At 38.9% G+C, this 16585-nt stretch overlaps 1 protein-coding gene across 2 annotated transcripts in view; it reads right to left on the bottom strand.

Annotated features, from left to right (window-relative positions):
• Positions 1 to 966: 966 nt before the first annotated feature.
• mal2 (mal, T cell differentiation protein 2) overlaps positions 967 to 16585 on the bottom strand; it is a 29169-nt gene continuing 13550 nt past the window's right edge. The window contains exons 4-5 of one of the 2 annotated variants that reach the window (XR_007925715.1): positions 2225 to 2380; positions 967 to 1276 (exon numbers count right to left, since the gene is read on the bottom strand). Coding sequence is in view for 1 of the 2 variants with exons in the window: in XM_051866829.1 (XP_051722789.1) it covers positions 2309 to 2380 (72 nt within the window). In the remaining variant the exon portion in view is untranslated. Of the gene's footprint in view, positions 1277 to 1439; positions 2381 to 16585 lie in introns of those variants that run through there. The other variant, XM_051866829.1, reaches the window with a different exon arrangement.

The raw sequence follows: 16585 nt of genomic DNA, 5'->3' as shown, positions 1-16585 counted from the left end.
GTCAGTCCCGGTCTAGTCCTGTCATGTCAAGTTCCGATCTGCCCTGTTCTCTGCCCAGTTTACCTGTGCCTGCAGTGCAACAACTCTCTGGTCCCGGATGTCTACAGGTTTCAGACTCATGCCTCAAGGTTTCTGCGCTTGCATCTCTCCTGGATTTGTTGATCTTTCCTGGACTCATTCTAGTTACCAAGCTTTTCATGCGGCCTTTGATTATGCTCACCTGTCAGCCATGTACAGAGCCCACTTTTGTTCAATAAATGTTCTGAACTGCCTTTGCTGTTTATTTTTTATTTATTAAACTTTATATATATATATATATATATATATATATATATATATATATATGCTGTCACATATATTACATGCTATTATAAATGCATACATTTTGAAGAATAATTAGAATATCATATGCAGTTTTAATAAAGTTGAATTATGTAACCTTGTATGTCATTTTTACTCTTCAAAGTGTACATTTGCAGGTGTTGATTATAATTGATCAATTTGTTGCCCATAAATAAGTATAAACAATATATTAAAAAAAGTATTATATAGTGATCTAATGACGAGTGATTAAAAATTTAAGCACAAAATATAACACGCAGAATGGGAAATATGTGTAATATACCATAAAATAAAATAAAAAGTTGTCAGAACGTCGTGTCGCAGTTGCTCAAAGTTGTGCTATAACGTTGCTACAGCCCTGTTTTTGCATAGAAGTTTCTCATTATTATGAGAAACTAAGTCATAATTACGAGAAAGTTTCTCATTATTATGAGAAACTAAGCCATTATTACGAGAAAGTTTCTCATTATTATGAGAAACTATGCCATTATTACGAGAAAGTTTCTCATTATTATGAGAAACTAAGTCATAATTACGGGAAAGTTTCTCATTATTATGACTTACAGAATTATATTTTTTTTTACTCAATTGTGGCAGAAACGGGCTTCCATAAATAACTAAGAATCACTGTAATAAAATGTTTTTATTGTTATTTAAATCAGTATAAATTAAAGGCAATATGTGTTTTTAAAGAGTGAAACATGACCAGATTTTCTTAAGATTCAACAGGTACTGACCCAACTACCACCAACAATTTGATTAAGCTGTTAAAACACTTGCATAACATTTCAAATAACCTCTGTGAAATCTCTGTGATCAGTATATTACCTGGATATATTTATATTTTTAAATTTCATACAAATGTATAAACTACACTTTTTGTCCTAGGAGTTTCCTCTTCAACAATTTCCCATGTTTGTTCAAACTTACTCTCCTGTCAAAAAAAAAAAAAAAAACAATTCTTAGGTCAACCAAATTTTGTCATGTTGCAATAATTTAGACCAGCATGACAGATAACCCTTGGCTGTCGTGATTTACTGATGTGTGGAAATGACAGACTTTTAAAACATATAAAAGGTTTAAAAACTTGCAATTCATAATAAAAAAAGTAAAATATTATTTAATATTTGCATATGAAATGAGACATTAATACAAACAAATCTTCATCAACGGGGTAAATGATTCATCATCACTCTAATACATTTAATTGACTCCTCTGTAACTGGCATTTTGCAATGACTTTAACAGTATATTGTGCGAACTGATCGTATCTACACCAAGCTTGCTCTATAAAAAAAAAAAAAAAAAAAAAAAACAATGAAGAAACCAGGCAGTTGCATTTTAGTTTTTGTAATTCATGAAAAGTATGAATTCTAGTGGCCACATTTCACCAAAATAGAAAATTCCACAGGCTATTACAAAAAAAAAAAAAAAAAAAAATTATAGTTTATTATAAAATGTAACATAAGTTAGGAAAAAAGTTATATTAAATATATAATGCTTATTACATATTACATTGGCATCTAACTTAAGATGTGTAAGCACAATTGTCATAAAAATTGTTTTTGCCTTGATTTTGTTAGAGTAATGGCTAATACAGGTGAAAAAATTGATTTACAATTTGTTTTTGGAACTGATAATATATCTAAAAATATTACAAATAAGATAAAATCAAAATTTAGCACAGACTGGTGAAATATTGTACTCTCTGACCACCAGTGAAGTTTAAGGATAACCAAGTAAAACAAGTAAAATTTAAATATGATTGTATATCATTTTTGGACAAATCACCAAAAAATATTTTACAGCTGTTAAAATGACTCTTTACTTTAATGTGAAGAAAGACCTTGACATTGTGGTAAACCAGTGGTGACATTATCACCTTGTGTAATATCCATAATAGTACAGTTGATGTTTGAAGACATTCGTATTATGAATGGGTCACATATGGTCCATTTTTTGTGTGCTATTTTCTCCATCTCCTGAAGCCCATGAACATACTACAGCCATAACATAAAGTCACTATAAAAGCAAATATCTGTGGAGAGAGAAATAACAGAATTATTTACATGCTGTAAGTGTTTAGTATTTTAATTGCTTGAAAGCAATTGCAAGCATGGCTCACATAAATATTAAAATTTTGTTTCTGCTTTAAAATGTGAATGGTGAAGGTTGCATAGTTATGGACCTTTTTGAACACTGTTCAAACTCAAACAGGTAGAGTATCAAATGTTCGGCACAGTTTTATTGCTGATTGACTTCAAAATTAATAACTGTTCAGAAATAAATAAAAAAGAAAAGAAAACTTTTTGGATAGGATGCCTTTTTTGGATAATCTACTTTAAGCCTTTTTTAAACAAAATAAGAGGAAGTGGAGGAGGAATAATATAAGAGTGCTTAACCCAAGGACAAAACAATAGCCTGCTTTTTAAACAAAAACATTTTAGATCACCTGTCACTCCATTGATTAATTCCAAACCGACCTTGTTGCAAAATGTAAAAAAAAAAAAAATGCTTATGGATATATAAATTATTGGATACAGGGTTTTTCCTGGCTCAAAATGAGGCGGAGGTGGTAAAATCCTGATCACAGCAGTAAAAAACACTTTTACAAGCACATATTTTAGGTATTTTAATATTAAGAGAATAAGATTAGTATTTTGAGAATACTATCATATATACAGTGTTTCCTACAGGATTGTGTGTTTTCTGTATCTGAACTTTAAAGGGGACTCTATAGGGCTTATGCGCTAGATATGTGCGGATCAGCTCTAACATCACCCAAATCTGCTCTTAAAAATAAATCATCCACCCGCCAACTCTCCAAACCTACAATATTCTCTGATTTAGATATCTGCACCTGATCATCACAAAATAATTATTGAAATTCTCAATGTTAAGCATGATGATATAATAACATATGACATGTAAGTAGGCTGCTTTTAAATAAACATCTAAAATAAAAGTTCTTCTTTGGCAAAATTACATTTCCTTAATAGCCTATAAACACAGGTTTTACTCCCTAAAATTAACTAAAATTGTCACTGTTTCTTTACATCATTGTTGAAAAAACACTCTTATCAGAATAATTTCTGTTAAGCTTGTGTCTATTTTTAGTTAAAGCTGTTAAGTTTTTAAGCAATAGCTGTGTCTCATTTCATTTAATTTCGAAGGCTGCATCCTCCAGAGGACGCATCCTGTGAAGGATGCGGCATACGGAGTGTCCTTAACCAGAATTAAACAAGACATCCTTCGTAGGACACACGGGCAGGAAAGGAAATAGGAAGTATCACGTTGCGATGCCAACACGTTCACAGCAGCGTCGTTGCGCTCTCACAACGGTTAAATGAATGAAAATTATTTACAAATTTGGAAAGTAATTTGAAAAGAAAATATGTGTTTACTTGTTTTATTTCGGTTAACGTTTGAGAAGCTGCGGTGTATGTACAACAGATATCTGTTACAGAGACAAAGGAGGAGAATATTAAGAAGAACAAAGTTTAAAACAAAAACAAGCTTGAAACTACTTACATTTAAACACATCTTTGCTTGTATGTACATCTGCCGACGCTGCCATTTTTTTTTTTTTTTTAAATAAACGACGGTTGTTAACAGCGACGCAAAGAATTGTGGGCTATCTGCAGCAGGGAAGGATACACCTCATGCATCCTCCAAATTCCTCTGAAAGAAGGGCACATTCAAAGGTCACATTCGGAGTGTTCTACTTACTTTTCTGAAATGATACAGCCTTTCGAATGCGACCTCCGGAGGACGCAGCCTTTCGAAATGAGACACAGCAAATATCTCATGGGGGTTTTTCCTTTGTGTTTTATATAATTACCACTAGGAGGTGCTCTAGGCATATGCTTCCCTTGATTGGTTTTCCCTGAATAGAAATGCGCTGTCGTTGAAAACGAAAGTAAAAGAGTGACACACATTCCTTGCGTTTTACCAAATGAGAGTTCCGTATCTTTATTAAAATCAACACATTAATGATTTATCTCTCATCCACCCATGACCCACTCGCAATTACTTGGAATTACTTACGACCCGTGGATTATCTGATGCAGATATAACCGTGAGCCGTGCATCACTTTCATGCGCTCTTGCAGAATGTCCTGAGCCGCTCCGTTCAAGGCCAGCAAGTTGTAGAGCCGGAGTGAAAGCGATCTTTTCGGCACGGAACCCCATTTACTGCAGTGGGGATGGGCGGAACGGTTCGAGAATGAACACAGGCCGGGAAGCCGCAACAGAACCGTGGTAAAGGGGTATCTGAGCATGTGACTGTCTATCTGAGTTCCCTTTCAGTCGGTCACGTTCAACGTACGTCAGTAGTGACGACGAACTGGGATATCGCTAGAGAGCCTTATCAGCTTTGAGTAAACTACAACAGGCCAATGGAATTGGCGTGCAATATTTGCATAATACGCACCGCCCCCATCAAGTGGTATAAATAGGTAGCAGATGCAATCACACTCTGTCTTTCGCTTCAGAGCCAACCTTTGTGTTCCTGTAAAGAGCTATTGACTGAGAGTGAAACTCTACAAGCTTTGGAAGAAACAGCGGTCTTGTGTTGGTGTGACGGCACGTTGCAGCGAGGTCGCGAGCTTCAGAGGAGCCTGAGCTGTTTATAAGCTCTCAACTGCTGTTTTTACAGCACTGTTTGCCCGTGCAAGTTTGAACGGTTTGCGATTTGGACCAGTTCCTCTGCATTTGTGATCAGGGAGTGGTGTACCTGATCACATCGCGGCTGCTCCCTGTGTGCTTCAGCTGGTCCCCGCTGACGGTCACAATCGCTGCATCACATGTCTGGGCGTTCAGCATGCTGAAGCAGCTTTTGTGGATAGTTCATGTTCTCATTGCAGGAACATGACTATCTCAGTGTTGAGATCCAGACTCTCGTTCCTTGGTTCTCAGGGAGTGGTGGTCCCCTCCCCTATGCCCCGTTCGGCCGTTTTCTCTGGCTTCGGCCGGGATAACGGTGCGTTGGCGTGTAGGCAGGGTGATCTGAGGATAACGGTCAGGGCTTCCCTGCCGAGCGCCGCTCCGCGGGCCCCTGCCCCCTCTACAACACTGTAGTCTGTGGTGTTGCCGATGGATCGTCCTGGTCCCTCTACGGAGCGACCAGTCGTGTCCTTTGGCGCACCTGTGGACGACCAGATGTCGATTGCGGCATCGGAAGGTGAGCATGAGTCCTCGGGAAATGAAGACTTGGCTGCGTTGCCTCCCTCCTGGACGGTAGCGTTGCCCGAGGCCGATCCCGAGCTGACGGCTATGCTTTCCCGGGCTGCTGAGAAGGTCGGGCTCGTTTGGAATCCTCCACTGCGTCCTGAACTTTCTCGGCAGGATGACTGGTATCTTGTGTGCCATTCTTCCCGGAAGTGCATGAGGAGGTGACCAAATCCTGGAGAGTGCCCTATAGCGTTCGTGCCAGGCCTGGCCCCTCCTCCACCTTCACCACCCTGGATGGCGGAGAGACCAAGGGGTACGCTGGGATCCCCCTAGTCGAGCGGTCCGTTGCGATGCAGCTGTGTCCAACGGCTGCCTGCTGGCGTGGTGAACCACGTCTCCCATCCCGGGCCTGTAAATTCTTCTCAGGTTTGACAGAGAAAGCTTACAGAGCCTGTGGACAATTTGTGTGTTGTCATGTCCCGCCGCTGGCTCTCCGGAGTCCAGCGGTACCCACTTTTGCACAAAAAGAGCAGTTTCCCAATCCTCCAGGTCTCAAGAGGACACGGCTGTCAGTGTGCGAGACCCCACTTCGGGCTGCTATGCCGTCCGAGTCGGGTCCCAGCACTCTGCTTCGCTGCCCCATGCCCGGTATTTCTGTGGTGCCTTTGGTCCCGCTGGCTCGGTGTCTGGAAGCCTGGATAGCGCTCCCTAGCCCGTCCCGCTGGCTCATTCGCATCAGACTCGGCTATGCGATTCAGTTCGCCTGGCCTCCCCCGGTCTTCAGGGGTGTCCACTACACTCGCGTGTCTCTGGACAATACACCTGTTTTCCGGGCGGAGATTGCTGTCCTCCTGGCGAAGGATGCAATCGAGCCGGTCCCTCCAGCTGATATGGAGTCAGGGTTCTACAGCCCCTACTTCATTGTACCCAAGAAGGGCGGTGGGCTATGGCCAATCCTGGATCTGCATGTCCTGAATCGGTCCCCTCACAGGCTGCTGTTCAAGATGCTTACGCAGAGGTGCATTTTCAAATGCATCCGTCCCCAGGATTGGTTTGCAGCGATCGATCTGAAGGACGCGTACTTTCATGTCTCGATTCTGCCTTGACACAGACCCTTTCTACGGTTTGCATTCGAGGGTCGGGCATATCAGTACCCTACCCTTCGGGCTGGCCCTGTCGCCCCGTGTCTTTACGAAGGTTGCGGAGGCGGCCATTGTTCCGCTTAAGGAACAGGGCGTTCGCATCCTCAACTACCTCGACGACTGGATCATTCTGGCCAGCTCGCGGGAGCAGTTGTGCAAACACAGGGATATGGTGTTAGCTCACCTCAGACAGTTGGGTCTTCCCCCCGCTCGGGTTGAGAGCCCACTCCACTAGAGGAGTGGCCTCTTCCTGTGCGCTGGCGCACGGCGCCTCGCTGACAGATATCTGTAGAGCTGCGGGCTGGGCGACACCCAACACGTTCGCTAGATTCTATAGCCTTTGTGTGGAACCGGTATCTTCCCGTGTACTTGCTTCCAGCAGCCGGTAGATGCGAAGAGCCCGTTCTAGTGTCGGCTTGCAATGTCACTCCTGTCCCCTGGGCCGGATACGTGCATCCATTACTCCAGTGGAGTTCCCCGCTTGGCGAACCCTGTCGAGTTCCTCCGCCTCCCCTTGCGGCTCGGACATTGCGGAGTGTCTGATGCCAGGCCAAATGTCCATCACCGACGTTGATGTTTGGCTGGGTGCCATATGTCGTGACCCCTCCACGTGAGTGGTCCCATATGTGTATTGTCCACGGTCAACTCCCCACGGTGAGCCCATGTCTTTCCCTTAGCAGAGCCAGCTCTGCTGTCACCTGTCAGATGAGTCTCCCCCTATGCTTAGGCTGGAGCCATCCCAGGGACTCCATATGCGTACTGCCCACGGCCAGTCCATATGTGTATCTCCACGTAAATTCCTCCCCCGCAGGGTAGGTTGTGGCCTCCGCAGCGTCCCCTACGGGTTCGCTTCCCCAGTGTTGTCTAAGTCTTACTGTAGTGGGTCTTGCGGAACAGCAGTAGACTCTCTCAGTCCAAGCTCGCCCCCTTCTCCGCCCCCCTGGTGCACCGGGTGGCTAGAGCTTGGAAGGGGTCTGTAACTGTGGCGTTTTATTTGGGATCCCAATTCGTCGGTCACTACTGATGTACGTCGAATGTGATCGACTGAAAAGGAACGTCTTGGTTACGTATGTAACCCTCGTTCCCAGAAGGAGGGAATGGAGAAGTACGTCCCGTCGCCACAGTTCCTGTGCCCTCGCTGCAGTGCAGACCTAGGTTGTCTCCTCAGCAATAAACAGAGTGCGATTGCATCTGCTCCTTATTTATACCACCTGACGGGGGTGGTGCGCATTATGCAAATATCGCATGCCAATTCCATTGGCTTGTTGTAGTTTACTCGAAGCTGATAAGGCTCTCTAGCGATATATCCTAATTCGTCGGTCACTACTGACGTACGTCTCCGTTCCCTCCTTCAGGGAACGAGGGTTACATACGTAACCGAGACGTTTTGTCAACACTCGACAGCCAGAGGCGGCACGAAATTTGACGGACCACCACCTCATAATTCTCTATGTAGGAAAAACCCTGGGATATGTAAATTATTAAATACTTGTTTTGTCTGCTTAATATGCAGAAAAACTATGAGTAGCCTTTGAAGGTTGTAAACATTGTAACTCTGCGATGTGTCTAAAACATTACTCGCATCCCAACCAGACCAAAACAGCAACTCATCATGTGCAGGCAAACGAAGATGGAGAAGGGTGAGGTGGATCTTAATATCAGCCATTTTATTATTAAAGGGATAGGTCACCCAAAGAATATGGGTAACTATACAGTTGACAGTAACCAGCGACTTCCATATGGAATATATACTATAGTATTTTTCAATAGCTACTGTCAACTCTTTGGTTACCCATATTCTTCAAAATATCTTCTTCTGAGTTCAGCAGAAGAAAGAAAAACATACAGGTTTGGAACAACTTGAAGGTGAGTAAATGATGACAGAATTTTCAGTTTTGGGTGAACTATCCCTTTAAAACAAAAGGAAAAACAAAAAAAAATATTCAAAACCATCGCCCATACGAAAACATAACAGCTTTGCAAAAACAAAGACAATACTGGACAGTGAGTATGACTAAACAGAAGATAACAAACTGAACGAGAAATAGGTGCTCAAAGCAATCAGTAACCAAGACAACAAACCAGGGCATAATCAGTAACCTAGGAAATAGAAAGCATGAACAGAAGCAGAAAAGCAAACAGAACAGAATGTAAACCTGACGTCAGGACCCATTGGCATCACTTTTTAATGCACAGGGTACCCCTTTAGCATCATTTTTCGACATGCAGGCTTTCGCGTTGCTTTCAATAAGAAACCTTTGGCATCATACACATACAGTGGACATGGGAATTTTATCGTCATGATGAAATTATATAATGGGTTATAATTTTTCCATTATGACATACATGTTGAGATGTGATTTTCAATTTAAACAGCCACAATAATTTTATTTACATTACACTATTTAGACATTTTTTGAGCACATTTTTTTGGACTGAACAGGTTTGTTAAAAACATTTTTAAAATTCAATTTCTTTTGTCTTGTCAGAGGAAGAAAATGTCTGTCTATCATAAAAACACTCTGGTCAAGCTCAGGTTAGTACAACCCGAATTCTGGAAAAGTTGGGATGTTTTTTAAATTTGAATAAAATGAAAACTAAAAGACTTTCAAATCACATGAGCCAATATTTTATTCACAATAGAACATAAATAACATAAATGTTTAAAGTGAGAAATTTTACAATTTTATGCACAAAATGAGCTCATTTAAAATTTGATGCCTGCTACAGGTCCTAAAATAGTTGGGACGGGATCATGTTTACCATAGTGTAGCATCTCCTCTTCTTTTCAAAACAGTTTGAAGACGTCTTTGCATCGAGGTTATGAGTTTCTGGAGTTTTGGTGTTGGAATTTGGTCCAATTCTTGCCTGATATAGGTTTCCAGCTGCTGAAGAGTTCGTGGTCATCTTTCATTTAATGATGCACCAAATGTTCTCTATAGGTGAAAGATCTGGACTGCAGGCAGGCCAATTCAGCACCTGGACTCTTCTACGACGAAGCCATGCTGTTGTAATAGCTGCAGTATGTGGTTTTGCATTGTCCTGCTGAAATACACAAGGCCTTCCCTGAAATAGATGTTGTCTGGAGGGGAGCATGTTGCTCTAAAACCTTTATATACCTTTCAGCATTCATAGTGCCTTCCAAAACATGCAAGCTGCCCATACATACCGTATGCACTTATGCACCCCCATACCATCAGAGATGCTGGCTTTTGAAATGAACGCTGATGACACACTGGAAGGTCTCCCTCCTCTTTAGCCCGGAGGACATGGCGTCCATGATTTCCAACAAGATATAGAACATATAGAACACTTTTCCACTTTGAAACAGTACATTTTAAATGAGCCTCGGCCCACAGGACACGACAGCGCTTCTGGACCACGTTCACATATGGCTTCCTTTTTGCATGATAGAGCTTTAGTTCGCATCTGCAGATGGCACAGTGGATTGTGTTTACCGACAGTGGTTTCTGGAAGTATTCCTGGGCCCATTTAGTAATGTCATTGACACAATCATGCCGATGAGTGATGCAGTGTCATCTGAGGGTCCGAAGACCACAGGCATCCAATAAAGGTCTTCGGCCTTGTCCCTTAAAGGGGACCTATTATGCCCCATTTTACAAGATGTAAATAAGTCTCTGATGTCCCCAGAGTGTGTATGTGAAGTTTTAGCTCAAAATACCCCACAGATAATTTTTTATAGCATGTTAAAATTGCCACTTTTTGGGGTTGAGCAAAAACACACCGTTTCAGTGTGTGCCCTTTAAATGCAAATGAGCTACTGCGCTTGGCCTAAGAGGGCGGAGCTTCAAGAGCTCGTTCTCCAGTGTCAGGATTCAGTCAGGACGCACTATAATGTCAGAAACTGCAAATATTTGCTGCATGGAGATAGAACAGGTATAGCTTAGTTCAATTACGGTTATAACTTATTTTGTCTTGTTTTTATCCACTATATTACTACAAGCCTGACTTTACCGATGAGTTTTATGATGTTTATTGTATTTCACACAAAAGAGGAAGTGTCCATTTTCACTCTAGTAAGAGCTTAATATCTTAATAAAACACAGTGCAAGTGTGCATTAAAATATTATCCATAAACTCTCTCTCCCTTGCATTATCATCAGCATACACAGCGAAGTACACAGAAACACTCATTACAACTAACAGTAAACAAATATATAAAGACCTTATGCCTTTTCAGGTGGTGCTTAATAAACTGGTAAACTTTATTTCCGTAAATCAACTCTGATGAACTGTAATAAAGTGATCTCACCTTCATTACTGCCGTATCCAGTATCACTCTGGAAACTGTAAGCTGGATCACGAACAGTTTATTGATCTATCCTTGAGTAACAAATTTTTAGCACAACCTCTGTTTTGTATTGTCCCTTTGTATTGACATTCGTTCACAAAGTAGTCCGGTGTGAAATGATTCGTGCAGACATAAACGAATTTTGGTAGAGTTGAGGGAGCATTTTCTTCGAAAACAAAATTAGATAACACTTTATAATAACTGCACACTAAGAAGCATTAGTTAAGCATTAGTAAATAGTCAATTCATCATTTATGAAGCATTAATAGACATTAGTAAGCAGTTTATAAATACAGCTATAAATGCTTTTTTCTTGATTTATAAGCATATCTATAATGTGTCTAATAATTGTATTTTCATACTTTATTAATGATCAATTTATCATTTCTAAATTAAGTATTAAATTATTTACAAACCAGTTATTTAGGAGTTGTCAGTGGTTCATAAGATAATTTAGAATGTGTAAGTAAATGATTAATAAACTATTTAAACATACATTTATACATCTTATCATTTAGACATATAGTAATAGTTACTCAGGTGTTAATAAATGTTTTATTAACACATATTTCTACTGCAATTCATAATTAATTCAGGTAGTTATAAAACATTTAATAGTGGTCAGTTAACTATTTTTGTGAGCTCATCTAAAGTGAGGACTATTTATGCCTCGTAAAGCTTTACAAAGGAGATTTAAAGGCTCAGTTATCTTCTGCACTGCTGTTCTCTAATGTTTTAAAGTTAGTACTGAGGTAGTTTTGACACTGTGAAATATTTTATTATATTATTATTTTTTATTTAAAAAAAAATATTTGTTGTATTTTGGCACTCCTGTAATCCAGTGTTGGCACTGGTAAATTTTAATTGAGCAATGTTTACAATTTACAGAAATATATTTTTTATATCAGATTATTTTTTTTATTTTATTTTTTTATATCAGATCAAAGGCTTTTTTTCAGTTTACTGCACAGTTATGTTTTCTGGAGGTTTACAGGAATTTTTATTTTCTCTGACATTGCAGAGATTTGTTTTTAATTTTATATCAAGTTACCCATTGTAAAGTTTCATTTTTTTGGCTGAAATAAATATTTCTATGTTCTGTATCCTTGAAATCTCTTTATAAAAGCTTTACAAGGCATAAATAGTCCTCACTTTAAATGAACTCACAAAAATAGTTAACTGACCACTACTAAATGTTTTTTAACTACCTGAATTAATCATGAATTACAGTAGGAATACATGTTAGTAAAGCATTTATTAACACACTGAGTAACTATTATTATATGTCTAAATAATAAGATGTATAAATGTACATTTAAATAGTTTATTAATCATTTACTTACACTTTATAAATGATCTTATGAACCACTGACAATTTCTGAATAACTGATTTGTAAATAATGTAATACATAATTTAGTAATAATAAATCAATCATTAAAAAAGTATGGAAATACAATTATTAAACACATTATAGATATGCTTATAAATCAAGAACAAAGCATTTATAGCTGTATTTATAAACTGCTTAACTAATGCTTCATAGCGTGAGTTATTATAAAGTGTTACCCAAAATTAATCCACCTCGTCTTCAGCGGCTCAGATTTAGGGAGTAAATAGAGAGAGCTATGTGGATTAATCCATCCAGCTACAGAACACCTAAAACGCTTGGAAGACATTCTTGTCATTGCAGTAATGGCGGACTGTACAACTCGCTGTGAACTCGCTCAAGGCGGTTCTATGTTAAAATGGCAGTGTCTGTCAACATTCATGGGCGAGGCCTGTGGCTAATGTGACATCACATTGCCAGGGATCTGGAAACGGCTTTTCTGAGACACTGCTTATGATTTATGGGGATTAAAAAAAAAGGAGTGGTTGGATTTTTATCATTATAGGGTGGTTGTGTACACACACTGCCAACACACATTTATAGCCAAACACCATGCAAAAGTGAATTTTGCATAATAGGTCCCCTTTAAGCCCAGGATACACTGCACAATTTTAGCAATCCTATAAGATCATTACAAATCACACTGTGTGACATGGATCTATTAAACTTGGGTACGACAAGCATGTAGACTGTACGATGATGACACTTATTGATTCGTAGGCTATGAAGCAAGTTTCTTTAGAAGAATAAAACGTCATCAGCATGCGCTAGTGGTTAAAAAAAAGACCATGTTGAATCACACTTTGGCAGTTGTAGTTTTTATGTGTGCTGAAAAAAAAGAAGCAGCGAAAGAAGAAGCTTGAGAGCTTGAGGTAAGCACTTTCAAGTTTTAGCATCGTGTCGCGTTGATTTAATGTCGCATTTTTATTGGCTGGTCAGTAGACGTAGGTCATAGCAGCAAGCACACTGTGTGATGATCATGCTGAATTTCTGACACTGTCAGAAAATTGTCGTAGGCTATCTTTGGTCGCAAGACTGGGAAAACAGCAATCTTTGAACCTCACTGTACAACACAGGACCACCGATGAAGAGCCATGATCACAGAAATCACCACGATTGTTTCACGATGGCAATCTTTCGTCTGGGACAGCCAAAAATCGTGCAGTGTATCCCGGGCTTTACGCACAGAGATTTCTCCAGTTTCTCTGAAACTTTTGATGATGTTATGCACTGTAGATGATGAGATTTGCAAAGCCTTTGCAATTTTACATTGAGGAACATTGTTTTTAAAGTATTCCACAATCTTTTTACGCACTCTTTCACAGCTCTGCCCATCTTTACTTCTGAGAGACTCTGCCTCTCTAAGACATCCCTTTTATAGCTAATCATGTTACAGACCTGATATCCATTAACTTAATTAGTTGCCAGATGTTCTCCCAGCTGAATATTTTCAAAATTTCTTGCTTTTTCAGCCATTTGTTGCCCCCCGTGCCAGCTTTTTTGAGACCTGTAGCAGGCATCAAATTTGAAATGAGCTCATATAGTGGATAAAAGTGTAAAATTTCTCCATTTAACATTTATCTATGTTCTATTGTGAATAAAATATTGGCTTATGTGATTTGAAAGTCTTTTCGTTTTCATTTTATTCAAATTTCAAAAACGTCCCAACTTTTCCGGAATTCGGGTTGTATAAATAATCCTAACTTAATATTTCCAATTTCACATTCTATGGCATTTATCCACCATTTTACATGACATACTGTATTTACAATGCAATGTGTAACAGGGTGGACCATAAAAGAGTGGAAGAATTAAAATAAAGCCCATTACTAGCTAGGAAAGAACAAAATGCTAGCAGAAGAATAACATTTAGGAAGAATTTTAATAGATATATAAAATGTATTTAAAAATACTCAAATACATGTCCAGTACAAGTTATGTCCAGAATATGTTTGGTTTTACGCTATTTGATAAATTACCTAAAAATGAGGAAAAGAGAGTTTGACTGATTCTTATTTGGATGTTGGACTTCCTCCAAGTCATGTGATAAATCAAACACTTTTTTACATATATTGAAAAGGCAAATAGCACCAGTAAAACACTTTAAAATTGCTTTCTTAAATAAATCATTAACAAACATTATATAATGCTTAACAGATCATTAGTTAATATATATTCACAAAGGTAAATATGAGATAATTGTCACATGCACTCAGTTTTGTTTGTTCTTAGGCTATGTTCACACTGCAGGTAAATGTGGCCCAAATCTGATTTTTTAATTTTGTTTTATTTATTTATTTATTTATTTTATTTTTTTGCCCACGTGACTCATATCTGTTTTCCCCATGACAGTGTGAACAGTACAAACCACATGGAATCTGTTCTTTTCAATTCCGTTTTGTGCCACTTCCATATGCGGTACTAAATCCAGTACAGGTCAGATGTTTTGTAATGCGAATGCAGTGTGAACAGTCATATAGGAATTCATACGATTTTTACATCACTCAAGATCAACATTCGTCACGATTCTGTGCTCGTGGGAATCTATTCAAAGATTTTACATACCCAACGTTATCAAGACAGTTACGAAGGATAATCAGTGGAAGTGCAGTGATGTGTCAGAACTCGTTAAGTATCACAGAGACAGCTCTATAATACAAGCAAAACATGAGGGCTCGTATCATAAAAGTTTCAATACTCTGCTCTCTTTTGTCAAATCATTGTCTTTATTTTTCATATTACCTGCGCATAATTTCGCTGGCTTCTGCGGCAGATCACACAATAATTAAACACGTAATCGTTTACTTTACTAACGTTTTACTTCCGCGCGCTGTGTGTGTTGCCAAGTCCGCAATTTTACCGCAGAGTTGGGTTACTTTTTCCACTGTTGCCGTGGGTTGTTTTGCAACCGCACTACTAAATATTTAACCCCTAAATATTTATGCATTAGGTCAGTAGGCGGTCTTTTGTGGCTGTTCAAACACATTCGACCACATGAACGTCTACACTACAAAACCAATGCGATTTCGACTACCTCTGGAAGTGGTCGAAAGTGGACAAGCTCAAAATGTTTTAGACCCTGTTTACCTGTTAACCTAAAGTGCATTTTGGAGTTTATTTTGATTAAAGTATTCATAGCCTGCAAATAGATCCAGCTATTTTATTTTCAATTTGTTTGCATCCCCATTGCTGACACAATGTTTATGTTAACCACATTATTTGTTAACTCATAACCACAGTCTGTAAAGGTCACACATTTGGTCTTCGTTTGTTGTGGTGTGTATACAGACTTCTACTATTTATACATCTTTACAAATCATTTATTAATGATTGCAGTTTTTGCAGTACCCCATCTAAAGTTGAAATTATTCATTATTTGTAAATGTTTAAAAAGTTTACTAATCATTTAGTACCTTTATGGGAACTGGACTTAGGACACTTTTCTCCAGTAATCTCAATGGCAAATATCCCGAATTTACTCTATTTACATATCTTTACAAATCATTTTTTTAAATTATCTGTTCATGTTTATGCAGTACCCAATCTAAAGTTAAAACTATTCATCATTTTGTAAATGTTTATAAGTGTTCACTATTAATCATTTAGTACCTTTATGAGCATTGGACTTTTAGCTGTAACAACATTAAGTTTAGCTAAATTAAATATGAATCACATGAAATGCGATTTTTACAAATCTGAGCTACATTCATATGTGGTTTGAAATCTATTCAAATTGCATTTCTGGTAATCCATTTCAGTCTGATCACTCTGATTGAATTTCACGTGGTTTATGTGACTTTCTCATGCCACATAAAATGTAAACGTCAGACGTTGTTATAGGAAACATGCTGAAATTCGCTGCAGAAACAAGGGCCATGTTTATACCTGGTAAGTAGACAAGGCAAACACATACCCGTTTACACTTGGTGTTTACACCAGTCTCTTTTGTCCACTTTCAACCACTTCTGTCCTGATTTCTTTGAGGGGAGGGTCTATGGGCGGGTAAATGTATGGGTTTTTTCAGATCTTTCAATCTAATGGAGAAAATAAGCTGTCTGTCTAGCGCTCTTCCCATAATGTTTACGTATTAGGTCAGTAGGCGGTGAGAAGGCTGTCCTTTGTGGCTGTTCGACCACATGAGTGTCTACACAAAAGTAATCTGGTTCTACCATCTTAATTGCATCTTAATACCAGGTGTAAACAGGGCCAATGTTGTGTTGTTGCAAAGT

Source organism: Ctenopharyngodon idella, chromosome 16 (genome assembly GCF_019924925.1).
Source record: "Ctenopharyngodon idella isolate HZGC_01 chromosome 16, HZGC01, whole genome shotgun sequence".
Lineage (NCBI taxonomy): Eukaryota > Metazoa > Chordata > Actinopteri > Cypriniformes > Xenocyprididae > Ctenopharyngodon > Ctenopharyngodon idella.
The sequence above is the reverse complement of the archived record's forward strand: the minus strand, read 5'-3'. Positions and strand labels throughout refer to the sequence as shown.